We start from the raw sequence: 19,252 nt of genomic DNA, 5'->3' as shown, positions 1-19,252 counted from the left end.
ATAAATATTTTTCTAATCTACATTTTGGATTGTGCCTTCTTCACCACATTGTCATTGTGGGTGAACCTTTTCAGATTGTCATTGATGTGTACGCCGAGGAACTTGAAGCTCTCCATCTTCTCCACTGCGGTCCCGTTGATGTGGATAGGGGCGCGCTCCCTTTGTTGTTTCCTGAAGTTCACAATCAGCTCCTTTGTTTTGTTGACGTTAAGGGAGAGGTTATTTTCCTGGCACCACTCCGCCAGGGCCCTCAGGCTGTCTCGTCATGGGTCATGGGCGAACAGGGAGTACAGGAGGGGACTGAGCACGCAACCCTGTGGTGACCCTGTGTTGAGGATCAGCGAAGTGGAGGTGTTGTTTCCCACCTTCACCAACTGGGGGCGGCATTTCAGGAAGTCCAGGATCCAGTTGCACCGATCGGTGGTTCAGACCCAAAGCCCCGAGCTCAATGATGATCTTTGAGGGTACTATGCTGTTGAAGGCTGAGCTATAGTCAATGAACAGCAATCAGACACAAATATTTTCCTCTTGTACAGACGGGATAGGGCAGTGTGCAGTGCAATGGTGATTGCATCGTCTGTGGCTCTATTGGGGCAGTAAGCCAATTGAAGTGGGTCTAGGGAATCAGGAAAGGTGGAAGTGATATGATCCTTAACTAGCCTCTCAATGCACCTCATGATAACCTGGTTGTAATGCTGGGGAGTTACCGCCACTCTTATATCCATATTCTTTCAGGCTGTATGTAATAACACAAAACACGTTGTAGGCTAAAAATTTAAGAAATAACACCCCAAAAAGTCCTGCAAAGTTGCTCAGGACCAGAGCTGCCATGTCTGTCAGCGCCATCTTCCTAATAGGCCTATGGATAGTCCAGGAAACTGTAGCCTACTGTCTAGATGGGTTACATGGAAGCTGAAATCTGGACACTGACTGTACGTGTATAACCTCCCACATAGCCTTATTAAAAACTCCTGCAGAAAAAAACATTTATTGAATGAAAATGATACACCAAATGCAGGCAAAATTTGGACTTGGGAACAGGAGTGGAGAAATGTGATTTCTTTCTTTCTGCATCTTAAGAGAAAACAATGCTCAGTTTGACACCATCTGTTGAGGTGCTGACTTCATCATAAAAGCTGAAGGTATTTCAACCACATAAAGTAGGCTATTTGTATTAAAGATCCCCATTAGCTGCTACCAAGGCAGCAGCTCCTCTTCCTGGGGTCCAGAAACTTTAAGGAAGTTATATATACTTTAAATATTACATGACATTACATTTCATAACACTTTACCCAATACATTTAGTGTGTTCCCTCAGGCCACTACTCCGCTATCACATATTTACAATACAACATCCATGTGTACGTTTGTGTAGAGTGCTTGTCTTATCATCTGTATGTGTGTCTCTGTCTGTGTGTCTCTTCACAATCTCTGCTGTTCCATAAGGTGTATTTGTATCTGTTTTTTAAATCTGATTCTACTGCTTACATCAGTTACCTGATGTGGAATAGTTACACGCATCCATGGCTCTAAGTAGTACTGTGAGCCTCCCATAGTCTGTTCTTGACATGGTGATTGTGAAGAGACCTTTGGTGACATGTCTTGTGGGGTATGCATGGGTGTCCGAGCTGTGCGCTAGTAGTTTAAACAGACACCTTGGTGCATTCAGCCTGTCAACACTTCTTTCAAAAACAATTAGCTCTCCATGTGCATTTAAGGGCCAGCCGTGCTGCCCTGTTCTGAGCCAATTGTAATTTTTCGAGGTCCCTCTTTGTGGCACCTGACCACACGACTAAACAGTAGTCCAGAGCTTGTAGTACCTGCCTTGTTGATAGTGTTGTTAAAAAGGCAGAGCAGAGCTTTATTATGGACAGATTCCTCCCCATCTTGGCTACTGTTGTATCAACATGTTTTGAACATGACAGTTTACAGTCCTACAATTAGTCACCTTAACTTGCTCAATTTCCACATTATTTACTACAAGATTTAGTTTAGGTTTAGGGTTTAGTGAGTGATTTGTCCCAAATAAAATGTGTTCAGTTTTAGAAATATTTAGGACTAACTTATTCCTTGCCATCATTTCTGAAACTAGCTGCAGCTCTTTGTTAAGTGTTGCAGTCATTTCACTCGCTGTGAAATAGACACACAGGCTACACTCAACGCTAGTGGCATGTCATTAGTAAAGATTGAAAAAAGTAAGGCTCCTAGACAGCTGCTCTGGGGAATTCCTTATTCTACCTGGATTATGTTGGAGAGGCTTCCATTAAAGAACACCATCTGAGTTATGTTGGGCAGGTAACTATTTATCCACAGCAGACTATGATGGATAATGCCAAAGGCTGCACTGAAGTCTAACAAAACAACCCCACAATCTTTTTATCATACATTGCTCTCAGCCAATCATCAGTCATTTATGTAAGTGCCGTGCTTGTTGAATGTCCTTCCCTATAAGCGTGTTGAAAATCTGAAAGTAAAATAGCATTGTATCTGGTCAAACACAATTTTTTCCAAAAGTTTACTAAGGGTTGGTAACAAGCTGATTGGTCAGCTATTTGAGCCAGCAAAGGGGGCTTTCCTATTCTTGGGTAGCAGAAGTACTTTTGCTTCCCTCCAGGCCTAAGGGCAAACACTTTCTAATAATTTGTTCACTTTTTCCAAATTCACTAATGGGTGCATGCTTAATAGTAACTGGAATAAGCAATTTTCAGAAATGTGTCAAGTGCAGCGTCTGGTTCCTCCTCATTACACACCACAGACCAACAAACATTATTTACATAAACAACAAATCCCTGTTGTGTTACCTTTTATTCTTAGACCAGCCTTTGGAACTTTGGTTTTCCTATCTATGGCTGCTATATTGTGATCACTGCATGCAATGGATTTTGATGCTGTTTTAAAGCAAATTTCTACAGCATTAGTAAAGATGAGATCAATACATGTTGATTTTATTCCTGTGCTGTTTGTAACTACCCTGGTACGTTGACTGATAACCTGGACAAGGTTACAAGCTCTAGTTACAGTTTGAAGATTTTTCTTGAGTGGGCAGCTTGATGAAAGCCAGTCAATATTGAAATCACTCAGAAAATATACCTCTCTGTTGATATCACATACATTATCAAGTATTTCACACGTTATCCAGAGACTGTCTGCTAGACATTGGTGATTTATAGCAGATTCCCACCAGAATGGGCTTAGGTGAGGCAGATGAACCTGAAGACATTTCTTCAACAGTATTTAATATGAGATCCTCTCTAAGCTTCATAGGAACGTGGTTCTGAATATAAACGGCAACAGATATTACATATTGCTACCACTACCACATCAAAATTCCTGAAATTCCAAGATGGCGTAGCAGTCAGACGTCTATGTCCTGTCGTGTCCCTTATATATATGGTTTTACATCTTTTTCTTCGCATATCTTTAAAAATATTTAGCTAAATCTCAACATCTAAATATTCTCCTGCAACCCGCCTCACCCAATGTGGCGTGGATCTGCTTTTTTTTCTAACGTATTTATATTTACTTCGGATCTGGAATCCCTCAACTGAAGCTAGCCAGCTAACTACCAGCTATCAGTCAGCAAACCATTGCCAGCGGTCATCAGCTAACCTTCAGCTCGGAAAGCTCTCGCCAGTTTGAACAATGTGACTCTAACCAGAGCATAATGGACCTATTATTTTTACCCCCGCAACCCTACCGCAAACTGAACATTTTCATCTGGATCTTCACAACTAGCTAACCGCAATCCCGGATGACTACTCCTGGCTAGCGTTTCCATCCCAGAGCAAGCACCAATTAGCTTGAAGCTAGCCCGGCCAGGGCTCCTGTGCTACCACCGAAGCATATTTCTGGGCTACAATATCCGGACCGCTTCTACAGCCGGTACGGGGCATGGAACCCCGCAGATCCCCTACGACTGGAATACCAACATAATCTGCCCGAGGACTCCAACAGGCCCCTCAGGCGTGACGCCTGCTGAAGGCCCATTCTGTTAACCAGCTAGGTCTGCTAGCTACCTAGAGCTACTTGGAACCCTACTAATTCCACGCCTGGTCTATCGATGTCACCGCACGAAGAGGCAAAAACAGACTTACCCGCATCGTGACATCCCCCGAAGCCTAACTTTCTAGCCCCTGCTATCTGCTTGCTTGCTAATCCGGTCTGCTAACTGCTAGCTTGCCTGCCCGGTCTGCTAACTGCCAGCCCCTGCTAAATGCTTGCTTGCTAACCCGGTCTGTTAACTGCTAGCTTGCCTGCCTGGTCTGCTAACTACTAGCCCTTGCTAACTGCTTGCTAGCTAACCCGGCCTGCTAACTGCTAGCTTGCCCCGGTCTACTAACTGCTAGCTTGCCGGCCCCGGCCTGCTAACTGCTAGCTTGCCTGCCCGGTCTGTAACTGCTAGCCCCTGCTAACTGCGTGCTTGCTAACCTGGCCTGCTAACTGCTAGCTTGCCCGGTCTACTAGCTGTTAGCATCAGCCTGCTAACTGTCTGAATCTCTCTAATATCAATATGCCTCATCCATTAATGTCCTGGTTAGTGATTACTGTCTTAAATCACTGTAGAGCCTCTAGCCCTGCTCAATATGCCTTAACCAACCATGTTGTTCCACCTCCTACATATGCGATGACATCACCTGGTTTAAACATCTCTAGAGACTATATCTCTCTCATCATTACTCAATGCCTAGGTTTACCTCAATGTACTCACATCCTACCTTGAAAATAAAAGAGAGCCGCACACTCTTGGAGCTCAGATGCAAACATTTTACTAGAGTGTGCGGCTCTCTTTTATTTTCAAGTTTTCTACTCCGCTAGCCGGCACCTCGCCTAAATAGGTGTTTCTTTGCTTTTTCTTCTAGATGTCACATCGTACCTTACCTTTGTCTGTACACTATGCCTTGAATCTATGCTATCATGCCCAGAAACCTGCTCCTTTTACTTTCTGTTCCGAACGTGCCAGACGGCCAGTTCGCATAGCCTTTAGCCGCATCCTTATCCTACTTCTTCTCTGTTCCTCTGGTGATGTGGAGGTTAATCCAGGTCCTGCAGTCCCTAGCTCCACTCCCACCCCCCAGGTGCTCTCATTTGTTGACTTCTGTAACCGAAAAAGCCTTGGTTTCATGCATGCTAACATTAAAAGCCTACTACCTAAGTTTGTTTTACTCACTGCTTAAGCACACTCTGCCAACTCAGATGTCTTAACCGTGTCTGAATCCTGGCTTAGGAAAACCACCAAAAACCCTGAAATCTCCATCGCTAACTATAATGTTTTCCGCCAAGATAGAACTGCCAAAGGGGGCGGTGTTGCAATCTACTGCAAAGATAAACTGCAGAGTTCTGTATTACTCTCTAAGTATGTACCCAAACAATTTCAGCTTCTACTTCTAAAAAATCACCTTTCCAGAAACAAGTCACTCACTGCTGCCGCTTGCTATAGACCTCCCTCTTCCCCCAGCTGTGCCCACAATACCATATGTGAATTGATTGCTCCCCATCTATCTTCTGAGCTCGTGCTACTAGGTGACCTAAACTGGGGCATGCTTAACACCCCGGCCATCCTACAATCTAAGCTTGATGCCCTCAATCTCACACAAATGATCAATGAAGCCACCAGGTACCACCCCAAATCAGTAAACACGGGCACCCTCATAGATGTCATCCTAACTAACTCACCCTCCAAATACACCTCTGCTGTTTTCAATCAAGATCTCAGCAATCACTGCCTCATTGCCTGCATCCGTAATGGGTCTGCGACCAAACGACCACCCTTCATCACTGTCAAGCGCTCACTGAAACACTTCTGTGAGCAGGCCTTTCTAATCGACCTGGCCGGGGTATCCTGGAATGACATTGACCTCATCCCGTCAGTAGAGGATGCCTGGCTATTCTTTAACCTCACCATCTTAAATAAGCCCCTCTCAAAAAATGTAGAACTAGGAATAGATATAGTCCTTGGTTCACTCCAGACCTGTCTGCCCTTGACCAGCACAAAAACATCCTGTGGCATTCTGCATTAGCATCGAATAGCCCCCGTGATATGCAACTTTTCAGGGAAGTTAGGAACAAATATAGGAAACACTAGGAAACACTGTCACCACTGATAAATCCACTATAATTGAGAATTTCAATAAGCATTTCTCTACGGCTGGCCATGCTTCCCACATGGCTACCCCTACCCCGGTCAACTGCCCGGCACCCTCCACAGCAACCTGCCAAAGCCCCCACCATTTCTCCTTTACCCAAATCCAGATAGCTGATGTTCTGAAAGAGCAAATCAGCCGGGCTAGACAATCTGGACCCTCTCTTTCTAAAATGATCTGCCGAAATTGTTGCAACCCCTATTACTAGCCTGTTCAACCTCTCTTTCGTATGATCTGAGATTCCCAAAGATTGGAAAGCTGCCGCGGTCATCCCCTTCTTCAAAGTGTTTGACACTCTAGACCCGACTGCAACAGACCTACAGTATATCTATCCTACCCTGTTGTTCTAAGGTCTTCGAAAGCCAAGTTAACAAACAGATTACTGACCATTTCGAATCCCACCATACCTTCTCCACTATGCAATCTGGTTTCAGAGCTGGTCATCGGTGCACCTCAGCAATGCTCAGGGTAATAAACGACATCATAATCTCCATCGAAAAGAGACATTACTGTGCAGCCGTATTGATCGACCTGACCAAGGCTTTCGACTCTGTCAATCACAACATTCTTATTGGCAGACTCAACAGCCTTGGTTTCTCAAATTATTGCCAAACCTGGTTTACCAACTACAGTGGGGCAAAAAAGTATTTAGTCAGCCACCAATTGTGCAAGTTCTCCCATTTAAAAAGATGAGAGAGGCCTGTAATTTTCATCATAGGTACACTTCAACTATGACAGACAAAATGAAAAAAAAAATCCAGAAAATCACATTGCAGGATTTTTAATGAATTTATTTGCAAATTATGGTGGAAAATAAGTATTTGGTCACCTACAAACAATTAAGATTTCGGGCTCTCACAGACCTGTAACCTCTTCTTTAAGAGGCTCCTCTGTCCTCAACTCGTTACCTGTATTAATGGCACCTGTTTGAACTTGTTATCAGTATAAAAGACACCTTTCCAAAACCTCAAACAGTCACAATCCAAACTCCACTATGGCCAAGACCAAAGAGCTGTCAAAGGACGTCAGAAACAAAATTGTAGACCTGCACCAGGCTGGAAAGACTGAATCTGCAATAGGTAAGCAGCTTGGTTTGAAGAAATCTACTGTGGGAGCAATTATTAGGAAATGGAAGACATACAAGACCACTGATAATCTCCCTCTATCTGGGCCTCCATGCCAGATCTCACCCTGTGGGGTCAAAATGATCACAAGAACGGTGAGCAAAAATCCCACACGGGGGGACCTAGTGAATGACCTGCAGAGAGTTGGGACCAAAGTAACAAAGCCTACCATCAGTAACACACTACGCCGCCAGGGAGTCAAATCCTGCAGTGCCAGACGTGTCCCCCTGCTTAAGCCAGTACATGTCCAGGCCCGTCTGAATTTTGCTAGAGAGCATTTGGATGATCCAGAAGAAGATTGGGAGAATGTCATATGGTCAGATGAAACCAAAATATAACTTTTTGGTAAAAACTCAACTCGTCGTGTTTGGAGGACAAAGAATGCTGAGTTGCATCCAAAGAACACCATACCTACTGTGAAGCATGGGGGTGGAAACATCATGCTTTGGGGCTGTTTTTCTGCAAGGGACCGGGACGACTGATCCGTGTAAAGGAAAGAAGGAATGGGGCCATGTATCGTGAGTAAACCTCCTTCCATCAGCAAGGACATTGAAGATGAAACGTGGCTGGGTCTTTCAGCATGACAATGATCCCAAACAAACTGCCCGGGAAACGAAGGAGTGGCTTCGTGAGAAGCATTTCAAGGTCCTGGAGTGGCCTAGCCCGTCTCCTGATCTCAACCCCATAGAAAGTCTTTGGAGGGAGTTGAAAGTCCGTTTTGCTCAGCAACAGCCCCAAAACTGCACTGCTCTAAAGGAGATCTGCATGGAGGAATGGGCCAAAATACCAGCAACAGCGTGTGAAAACCTTGTGAAGACTTACAGAAAACGTTTGGCCTCTGTCATTGCCAACAAAGGGTATATAACAAAGTATTGAGATAAACTTTGTTATTGACCAAATACTTATTTTCCACCATAATTTGCAAATAAATTCATAAAGATTCCTACAATGTGATTTTCTGGAATTTTTTCTCTCATTTTGTCTGTCATATTTGAAGTGTACCTATGATGACAATTACAGGCCTCTCTCATCTTTTTAAGTGGGAGAACTTGCACAATTGGTGGCTGACTAAATACTTTTTTGCCCCACTGTTCTTCTCTGATAGAGTTCAGTGTGTCAAATCGGAGAGCCTGTTGTCCGGACCTCTGGCAGTCTCTATGGGGGTGCCACAGGGTTCAATTCTCGGGCCGATTCTCTTTTCTGTATACATCAATGATGTTGCTCTTTCCCTACTATATTTATTTTATATTTATTTATTTATTTTGCTCCTTTGCACCCCATGATTTTTATTTCTACTTTGCACATTCTTCCAATGCAAATCTACCATTCCAGTGTTTTACTTGCTATATTGTATTTACTTTGCCACCATGGCCTTTTTTTTTGCCTTTACCTCCCTTATCTCACCTCATTTGCTCACACGTATATAGACTTGTTTCTACTGTATTATTGACTGTATGTTTGTTTTACTCCATGTGTAACTCTGTGTTGTTGTATGTGTCAAACTGCTTCGCTTTATCTTGGCCAGGTCGCAATTGTAAATTAGAACTTGTTCTCAACTTGCCTACCTGATTAAATAAAGGTGAAATAAAAAAGGTATAATCTAAGTGAGTTTCAGAGATTGTCAGAATATGATTGATCATCTGTTACTAGCAAATTATTGATTTCATGAACCCTGCTCCCGAGTGGCGCAGCGGTCTAAGGCACTGCATCTCAAGTCTGCTGAAACGTTACATGCCATGGGGAGGGAACTGGGCCAGATATTATGGAGCGTTTGTTGGTGTCAAGCAGAGACCCAATCAGTTCTTTAAAATCCGTCTTCAGCTGTTGTTGAGTTGCCCTTCATAATATTATTGAATCCCACATGAACTATCATAAACTCCATTTTCTGATGTAGGTTTAAAATGTTTGGGAGCAGCTTATTAATGTCTTATACTCGGGCTCATGGATAGCACAACGTTTTTGCTCAGGTACTGAGACATTTCTCAGGGAAAGGATCCAAACTCGACGACAAAGCCGCTGCTGCAGTCAGCGTAGCTGAAATCAGCACAACCGTCGCAGAAACAGGCAATAAAAACTATAAAGGCACAGGTAGATCAGGTGCCAGTACAGCGAAGCTATAATTTATGTAAATCTGCTCCGAACCTCTCGCCCACACTCCTGTCCGCTTAGCAGCATGCCGCTGTCTTCTGTTTCCACGACTGGTGACATGGGACCAGTGCTGATTGAAACAATCCTCTTGCTGTTCTTTGTCTACTCCACTACAAGATGGAGGAGGAGAAGCAGATGGAAACGACTTTCTTGGCAGGCAAGTTCCAGGTAGCACAGTCCAGTCGATTAGGGACAGATGACAAGGCAGGAAACATCCATCAGGCCCGAGCGGCGTCCAGCTACAGGAGTTGAGAACTGAAACTTAACTGAAATCTTATCAGAAACACGTAGTTTTCACATCTTTCTTTTTCCTTACCATCAGTCAAACTGGTGTCATTCGGACATTTTGTACATAAAATAAAAATCTTTGATGAGAGAACTTTACTGATATTAACTATATAGATTGAAGCATTCATTCTATCAAACTATTACATTATTCTGTTTCACAGGGGTTTATTTAGTCTTCTATGGCAACATGTAATGACAAAAGAGAAGCTACATGTAACTAACTATAGACACGTTGACTAACAAATAGCCTACCAAAATGTCCGAAATTATAAGCAGGAACATATATTAATCAAGCAAAAAATAAATCCTGCATCCCCTGTCAAAAAACCTTTCTGTCGTCTTTGACTGTAGCTTATACCGCGTTGTCTATATTTGTGGGTTAGGGTTGTGTGCGGGCCTCAGATTTTGACTTTATTACATATAGTCAGGCTGTTGCAGATGGGTTATTAGCAATAACGGGTGAACAAACAGCTGACCCGCGTACCACTAAAATGTATGGCTTCTTATAATTTGTAAAGAGTAAATGTGAAGATGTTTAATTATTTTCAACTTTGCCAGAAAACAGTATGACCCACCAATCAAGTTTTACACAGGGTTGTCACCATTTAGTGATTGTGCAGTTAGCAGTTTGTCTTTGTCTTGTGTAAATATTGCAGCCTGTCATTAACGTTAACAGAACGTCACAGAAGTGAAACTTTGGTAACAAATCTGCACTCAAATAAAGATGTTTGACTTTCAAGCATAAAACACACACACACACACACATTTGCATAGGCCCACACTGGTACTGATGTCGAAATACCTGATTCAGGGAAAGGGGTGTGGATTTATTTGCAGAACGAAACTCAAGGCAGAAAAGACAGAGATAAATAGAGATACGCAGGGAGTATAGGAGCCTAAAGTAAAGGAAGATCGCATCAGCTGAAAGGTTGTACTCTTTTTCTTATACTAAAAACAGAGACTTTTATGTGTACATTATGCTACTGTCAGGATGTGTTGACATAGGATGTCAAGGAATGATGTTCAACTGTCATGTATTATTGATTGTTTGTTATTGACCATGTACAGGTACGATAGATTTAATACATTATGACATGGTGGAATACTGTTGATAGGCATATTATACTTTGAAGGACTATGGTAAAACTACATTTATTATTATTTCTGTATCAAAACTAGTCAACATTAGCCTCATTCATTAATCCATGGAATAGTCCAAAGTAGGCAAGTACGATATATAGGTACAGTAGGTAGGTAGGTATACACACAGTGTCTTAGAGGCATCTCTCGCTACATGGGTGTGTCAGTGGTCATACCATATGTGGGCATAGCTATATGTCTCACTGTGAGATCTCATGTGACTGATGCAAATACCTCCATAGACATCAGGATGGTGTTGTACTGTTCCTGTACCAGCAGAGGGTGACCAAACACGGTTCATTTTAGTGCCTCAGTTACACAGCAAAGTTGTGACTCTTCTGTAAAGCAGCGTTTTCCAAACTCAGTCCTGGGGACCTCATGGGGTGCACGTTTTGGTTTTTGCCCTAACGCTAAACATCTGATTCAAATAAAAAACGTTGATTATTTGAATCAGCTGTGTACTGCTAGGGCATTAACCAAACTGTGCACCACCAACAATGCATCTCTAATATGCGTTTTAGTCTGTTAAAGGGGAAATCAGCAGTTGAAACAATAACAAAGTGTGATTCCCACCTCTGTTTCGGTATAAAGCTATTCAATGGGGCTGGAGAAATGTAACCACTCCTAAATTCATAGACAGACCTATGGATTTTTATTTATTTTACTAGGCAAGTCAGTTAAGAACAAATTCTTATTTTTATTGACGGCCTAGGAACAGTGGGTTAACTGCCTGTTCAGGGGCAGAACGACAGACAGACCTTGTCAGCTCGAGGATTTGAACTTGCAACCTTCCAGTTACTAGTCCAACGCTCTAAACACTAGGCTACCCTGAGCCCATGCAAGGGCTCACCATCCATTATATCAACATGTTTTGAGGATACATAGTGTTTGTTTCCAAACATTGAAGTAAAACAAGCTTATATTTTGGGTTCCGATGGAGTACTACAGTTGAACTAAGCTCATGAGGTATTTAAAAAGATGTAGCAACTGCAGACTGTATGTTTAATGAACGAGGAATACTGAATCTGATATCTCTAACATCCCATATCAGACATGGCCTTCTCATCTGCAGTCTCCATCTCCATCAACACCCCTGTCCTGATTGAGCAGCACCTCAACTGCTCCATCTGTCTGGGCCTGTTTAAGGACCCGGTCACCACCCCCTGTGGCCACACCTTCTGCCAGACTTGCCTGGAATGCAACCTCCACTTCAATGACCTCATATGCCCCATCTGTAAGGAGCATCTGAGGAGGAACCCACAGGTGAATTAATGCTAGATAAAGTCAATATAACACTTCCTGTCTCAGCCATTTTCCCCACTACATCAACATGTTGTTTGGGGGGGATGTATTGTACTAAAATCAAATCAAATGATTTGTAGACTAACCGAGCTGTATACTAACAGGGAAATGCTTACTTATGGGCCCTTCCCAACAATGCAGAGAGAACAAATTTAGAAATAGTGGAACTGATATTACACAAGGAATAAAAACACAATGAGTAATGACAACTTAGCTATATACACTTGGTACCAGTACCGAATCGATGTGCCGGGGCACGAGGTAGATATTTACATATATGTAGGGATAAAGTGACGAGGCAACGGGATAGATAATGAACAGTAACAGCATCAAATTGATTAACAAAGCACAATATCACCCACAGGTGAATATCATCCTCAGTACTCTTATTCAGGAGTTGAAAAAGGCCCAGGAGAGGAAGCCAGGGGAGTATTCTGGAGCTCCAGGTGAGGTGGCCTGTGACGTCTGCACTGAGAGGAAGCTCAAGGCCCAAAAGTCCTGTCTGGTGTGTCTGGCCTCATATTGCGAGACTCACCTGGGCCCCCACACCTCAGCAGGCAGGCTGAAGGGCCACAGGTTGGTGGCCCCTGTAGATGTCCTGAATGGCTTGGTTTACTTTGACTTTATTGATTCTTGCTAACAGTTCACAATAAAATTGCATAGAAAACTTCATCAGAAAACACACACTTAGATGGGGGGATAATACAGTGTACTGTTTAAAATGTTATAAACAGGCTGGTGGCCCCTGTGAAGGACCTGGATGGGAGGGCGTGTCTGACCCACGGTCGTCCCCTGGAGCTGTATAGCAGGGCAGAGGGGCACTGTGTCTGTGCCCTCTGTGTGGAGGAGGGTCACGAGGTCATCTCCGTGGAAATGGAGTGGGACAGGAAGAAGGTGTCATATTTTCAATGGGTTTTCATGCTGTCATATATTCAACTGGTTCAATAAATTCTGTAGATGTTTCGTTGTGTTTAAAAAGTGTGTAGTATTGAGTGAGTCTGAATGAGAGTGTGTATTGAGTGATGAAAACATAAAATAACCTATCACAAAACTATGAGATAGTTTCATTGTGTGTGTGTATGTTCTAGGGTAACCTGGAGAGCACCAAGGCTGATATTCAGGAGAGAATCCTGGAGAGGGAGAGAAAGGTGGAGGAGATCAGGGTGTCTGTGGAGCAGTGCAAGGTGAGGCCTGGTTAAGTCAGTGTGAGGTATTACCTGTTTACCTGCAAACACAGAGATAGAGTACTGTAACAGTACACATGAGACAGTGTTACAATCACAGAGAGGGAACCAATATAGTACAAATAATCTGGACTGTATTCACCAAGACATGAGGAACTATACCTGTAAGGGGAGTCTAGTTAAATCAAATTCAAATACAATTTATTTATATAGCCCTTCGTACATCAGTTGATATCTCAAAGTGTTGTACAGAAACCCAGCCTAAAACCCCAAACAGCAAGCAATGCAGGTGTAGAAGCACGGTGGCTAGGAAAGACTCCATAGAAAGGCCAAAACCTAGGAAGAAACCTAGAGAGGAACCAGGCTATGTGGGGTGGCCAGTCCTCTTCTGGCTGTGCCGGGTGGAGATTATAGCAGAACATGGCCAAGATGTTCAAATGTTCATAAATGACCAGCATGGTCGAATAATAATAAGGCAGAACAATTGAAACTGGAGCAGCAGCACTGCCAGGTGGACTGGGGACAGCAAGGAGTCATCATGTCAGGTAGTCCTGGGGCATGGTCCTAGGGCTCAGGTCCTCCGAGAGAGAGAAAGAAAGAGAGAATTAGAGAGAGCACATGTGGGGTGGCCAGTCCTCTTCTGGCTGTGCCGGGTGGAGATTATTACAGAACATGGCCAAGATGTTCAAATGTGTCTAGTGTGAGTCACTACATGTCTACCTGCAAACACAGAGATGGAGTCTAACAGTGACATATTTAATCATGAGACAGGCGGAGAGACCTGTTGCACAGATACAGGGACAAGGAGAAAGCGAGACCTGTTGCACAGAGACAGGGAGAAAGAGAGACCTGTTACACATAGACAGGGAGAAAGAGAGACCTGTTGCACATAGACAGGGAGAAAGAGAGACCTGTTGCACACAGACAGGGACAAGGAGAAAGAGAGACCTGTTGCACATAGACAGGGACAGGGAGAAAGAGAGACCTGTTGCACATAGACAGGGAGAAAGAGAGACCTGTTGCACATAGACAGGGAGAAAGAGAGACCTGTTGCACACAGACAGGGACAAGGAGAAAGAGAGACCTGTTGCACATAGACAGGGACAAAGAGAGACTTGTTGCACATAGACAGGGACAAGGAGAAAGAGAGACATGTTGCACATAGACAGGGACAAGGAGAAAGAGTGACCTGTTGCACATAGACAGGGAGAAAGAGAGACCTGTTGCACATAGACAGGGACAAGGAGAAAGAGAGATCTGTTGCACATAGACAGGGACAAGGAGAAAGAGAGATCTGTTGCACATAGACAGGGACAAGGAGAAAGCGAGACCTGTTGCACATAGACAGGGACAAGGAGAAAGAGAGACCTGTTGCACATAGACAGGGAGAAAGAGAGACCTGTTGCACATAGACAGGGAGAAAAAGAGACATGAAACACAGACAGAGACAAGCACAGAGAGAAAGGTAAAGTGAAAAGTGAGGCAGACAGACAAAAACACAGGCGGGAGAGAGACATTGAGTTAATATTGAGTTGTTGTCCACCATACATCCTCTAGGCCCACGTGGACAGAGAGAGGAGGGAGATTGACTCTGTGTTCAAAGCAGTGATAGCAACTGTAGAGGAGACCCATCTAGATGCTCTCAGGCCCATGGAGGAGAGGCAGCAGGAGGTGGAGAGAGAGGCAGGAGAACTCACCCAGGAGCTGAAGAGAGAGATCAGAGAACTGAAAGAAACCATTGGTCAATTGGAGGATGTTGCTGACCTCAAGGATCACATTCACTTCCTGCAGGTGAGTAATTTTACTTTGACATAACCCTTTTAATATATGATCCACCAATGATCTCCACTGGTACCACACTCTGAACATTCTGCAAGCTGATCCGATGTTAGTTGATGCATGTGTTTGTGTTCAATGAACTTTGTCATCTATCTCTGTTAATGTGTCTCTTTCTCTCTATTGATTCCTCTCTCCCTCTCTTTCTTTCCCTTGTCCCTCCATCTGTCTCGCCACCAGACTTTCCCATCCCTGTCGGGGCTGGGTGATGGCAGAGACTGGACTGAGGCCTCCATTGATACTACACTCTCCTTTGGCACCATGAGAAGCAGCTGGTCGACCATGATGGAGAGAATCAAGCACGAGCTGGAGAAGCTCTCCTCAGTTGGTAAAGGAATGAGACAATATAAATCGTACTAAAAATCATACAGTTGAAGTCGGAAGTTTACATACACCTTAGCCAAGTACATTTAAACTCAGTTTTTCACAATTCCTTGACATTTAATCATAGTAAAAATCCCCTGTCTTAGGTCAGTTAGGCTCACCACTTTATTTAAAGAATGTGAAATGTCAGAATAATAGTAGAGAGTATTATTTATTTCAGCTTTTATTTCTTTCATCACATTCCCAGTGGGTCAGAAGTTTACATACAATCAATTAGTACTTGGTAGCATTGCCTTTAAATTGTTTAACTTGGGTCAAACGTTTGGGAAGCCTTCCCCAAGCTTCCCACAATAATTTGGGTGAAATTTGGCCGATTCCTCCTGACAGAGCAGGTGTAACAGAGTCAGGTTTGTAGGCCTTCTTGCTTGCACACGCTTTTTCGGTTCTGCCCGCAAATTTTCAATAGGATTGAGATTAGGGCTTTGTGATGGCCACTCCAATAACTTGACTTTGTTGTCCTTAAGCCATTTTGACACTTTAAAAGTATGCTTGGGGTCAATGTCCATTTGGAAGAACCATTTGCGACCAAGCTTTAACTTCCTGATTGATGCCATCTATTTTGTGAAGTGCACAACATGGTGCTGCCACCCCTGTGCTTCACGGTTGGGATGGTGTTATTCGGCTTGCAAGCTTCCCCCCTTTTCCTCCAAACATAACGATGGTCATTATGGCCAAACAGTTCTATTTCTGTTTCATCAGACCAGAGGACATTTCTCCAAAAAGTATGATCTTTGTCCTCATGTGCAGTTGCAAACCATAAACTGGCTTTTTTTATGGCGGTTTTGGAGCAGTGGCTTCTTCCTTGCTGAGCGGCCTTTCAGGTTATGTCGATATAGGACTCGTTTTACTGTGGATATAGATACTTTTGTACCTGTTTCCTCCAGCATCTTCACAAGGTCCTTTGCTCTGAAGTACGTTCATCTGTAGGAGACAGAACGGGTCTCCTTCCTGAGCAGTATGACGGCTGCTTGGGTCCATGGTGTTTATACTTGTGTACTATTGTTTGTGCAGATGAACATGGTTCCTTCAGGCATTTGGAAATTGCTCTCAAGAATGAACCAGACTTGTGGTGGTCTACAATTTTTTTTTTTAGGTCTTGGCTGATTTCTTTGGATGTTACCATGATGTCTTGCAAAGAGGCACTGGGTTTGAAGGTAGGCCTTGAAAAACATCCATAGGTACACCTCCAATTGACTCGAATGATGTCAATCACCCTATCAGAAGATTGTAAAGCCATGACATCATTTTCTGGAATTTTCCAAGCTGTTTAAAGGCACAGTCAATTTAGTGTATGTAAACTTCTGACCCACTGGAATTGTGACACAGTAAATAATAAGTTAAATAATCTGTCTGTAAACAATTGTTGGAAAAATGACTTGTGTCATGCACAAAGTAGATGTCCTAACCGACTTGCCAAAACTATAGTTTGTTAACAAGAAATTTGTGGAGTGGTTGAAAAACGAGTTTTAATGACTCCAACATAAGTGTATGTAAAATTCTGACGTCAACTGTAAATATTATAGGACTACTTTCCAGTGTTTTTCTGTTTAGCTTGATATGTTGCAAGTACCCTGACAGCACAAATCTGTGATTTCTTCCACAGAACTTGAGAGGATCCTGAAGTTTGCAGGTGTATATTGTTTTTATTTCAGTGTAAAACTACATTAGTATACAAATATTTTAGAGTACATCTCAACCACATTCATTTTGTAGTAGGCCACATGTTAACCTCATTCAGGCCAACTGATACGCCTTATATATGCCCATACATATTTTCCTAACAATAACAACCATATATGATGTTATTCAGTTGATGTGACATTGGACCCGGACACAGCAAACACACAGCTGATTCTATCTGAGGACGGGAAAGAAGTGAGAGATGGAGGGAAGATACAGGACATCCCTGACTGTCCGCATCGCTTCGATCACTTCGGCAGCGTCCTAGGACACAACAAGCTAACCTCTGGGAGATCATACTGGGAGGTGGATGTCGGGAACAAGACGGGTTGGGATCTGGGAATAGCAAGAGGAGATGCCAACAGGAAGGGGAAGCTCTCTGTGAATCCTACTAACGGTTACTGGGTTATAGTGAATTATAATGGTGCCAAATACGGAGCCTTGGGGGACCCACCTTTTCTGTTGTCACTGAGAGAAAAGCCCCAGAAGGTGGGGGTGTTTGTGGATTATGAGGAGGGGTTGGTGTCTTTTTATGATGTGGAGGCTAAGGCTCACATACATTCTTTCACTGGGTATTCCTTTATTGGGGAAATATATCCATATCTCAGCCCACATCTTCTGAATGGGGAGGAGAACTCAGACCCACTGGTCATCACCAAAACAGGGTGATGTCACGCATTGCTCAGCCTTATAGGTAAAATACATTCACTTCAGGTTAGGATTAGGGCTACAGCTAGAGTTTGGGTTGGGTCGGGTTAGGGTTGTGGCGGTCACAAAATTGTCAGCCGATGATTGTCAAGCAAATAACTGTCGGTGTCAAGGTAGTTGACCGTTAATTAACAAACACATTTAGCATCTCCTGGCTTCCACACATACAAGCCACTGGTGCAGACCTTTGGAACGTTAACATTTGAAAAAGTCTAATAAGTCCATGTAATATAGCCTACAAATTCACAACAAATCCATTATTTATTTTAGACAGGTCTAAAGAAGCATGATTTTAGGAAAATGTAGTCTATTTCAGAAGAACAGAATAGCATACTTTGATATGTCCTTATTTTAGGTCCTGATCTGGCTATGCCAAATGGCTGTGGGCTACACTAGTTCATTTAAAAGGCATGAGCTCTGCTTAGTTTTTTGGTGCAGGCTGTACACACTACATCAGTCACTCATTCACAATTTACAAGCACTTGATGATGCCTAGAATTTTAGTGGCCGTAATGCATCCTAAAAAATGTCATGTCTTTTGCAGCCAGTTGCCATTGTGCCCTTCTTCCTGAGTGCTGTTCGCTCTGAATCACCTCTCACTCACATGGCTCTCCATCACTTGATCAAGTCTTTCTCACAGGCTACAAGTGAAGGGGGACACAACTGCGCGCGTCCTTATCCAATTCCGAGGTTCATATTTAAGTTATTGGAAGAACTGTCCACATTTACTTTTCGTCAGCCAACATGATGAGTAGGCCTACCGAACAGCAAAAGCACTAGCCTATGTCAATCTACTATCCCCCATAGTGCAAAAGTCAACCTATTTTGTTCTATGCGATAAATAAATATTCCAAAACAACAGTCTGGGCCAGTTGTGGGATGTGATAGATCCCAAATTAATACAACCACTAGCATCAAAAAAACTTTTTTATGCAATATGACTGACCCAACAGATCAGAACTTTTAGCTTAAAATGTTAGGCTATTAGGCTATTTCTTCACATAAGCGCAGCAATGCGCACATGGTAGTAGGCTATAATTAGCGGAAAACACTTATCAAAAGTGACTGCAAATACAATTATGCTTGTAATGCTGTTATTACAAAGGTGCATTTTTCTGGTGAAAATTATCTTACCCAAACTTTAAACTCACACGCTGCTTATGTATGTCTGTTAGGTTTTACACCCTGTGTAAAGCGGATTAATGTGCTTAGTTTTAAGAAGTTATTTGGCAACTTTAGACTACATGAGGTGTGCAACTATGATTAGAAAAAGTCGCATAAAAAGTCATTGTTTCTTATGCTGGGCATCATTCACAAG

The 19,252-nt window shown here is 43.1% G+C and overlaps 1 protein-coding gene across 3 annotated transcripts; it reads left to right on the top strand.

The window, feature by feature from the left end:
• The first annotated feature begins 10,497 nt into the window (after positions 1–10,497).
• On the top strand, positions 10,498–19,241 carry LOC110531529 (E3 ubiquitin-protein ligase TRIM39). 3 transcript variants are annotated; one of them, XM_021614748.2, is made up of 9 exons: positions 10,498–10,628; positions 11,892–12,103; positions 12,507–12,718; positions 12,877–13,036; positions 13,231–13,326; positions 14,884–15,117; positions 15,343–15,490; positions 17,150–17,176; positions 17,357–19,241. In XM_021614748.2, exons 2-9 carry the CDS (start codon positions 11,894–11,896, stop codon positions 17,893–17,895), a joined length of 1,626 nt encoding a protein of 541 aa, XP_021470423.2. In that variant the 5' UTR covers positions 10,498–10,628; positions 11,892–11,893; the 3' UTR covers positions 17,896–19,241. The 3 variants fall into 3 exon arrangements, with proteins under 3 accessions (XP_021470423.2, XP_036845087.1, XP_036845085.1); XM_036989190.1 differs by lacking the exon at positions 10,498–10,628 and having other exon boundaries at positions 11,621–12,103; XM_036989192.1 differs by lacking the exons at positions 17,150–17,176; positions 17,357–19,241 and having other exon boundaries at positions 15,343–15,540.
• Positions 19,242–19,252: the final 11 nt, after the last annotated feature.

This window comes from Oncorhynchus mykiss, chromosome 9 (assembly GCF_013265735.2).
Source record: "Oncorhynchus mykiss isolate Arlee chromosome 9, USDA_OmykA_1.1, whole genome shotgun sequence".
In the NCBI taxonomy this organism is placed as follows: domain Eukaryota; kingdom Metazoa; phylum Chordata; class Actinopteri; order Salmoniformes; family Salmonidae; genus Oncorhynchus; species Oncorhynchus mykiss.
This window is presented reverse-complemented; position numbering and strand designations above follow the sequence as displayed.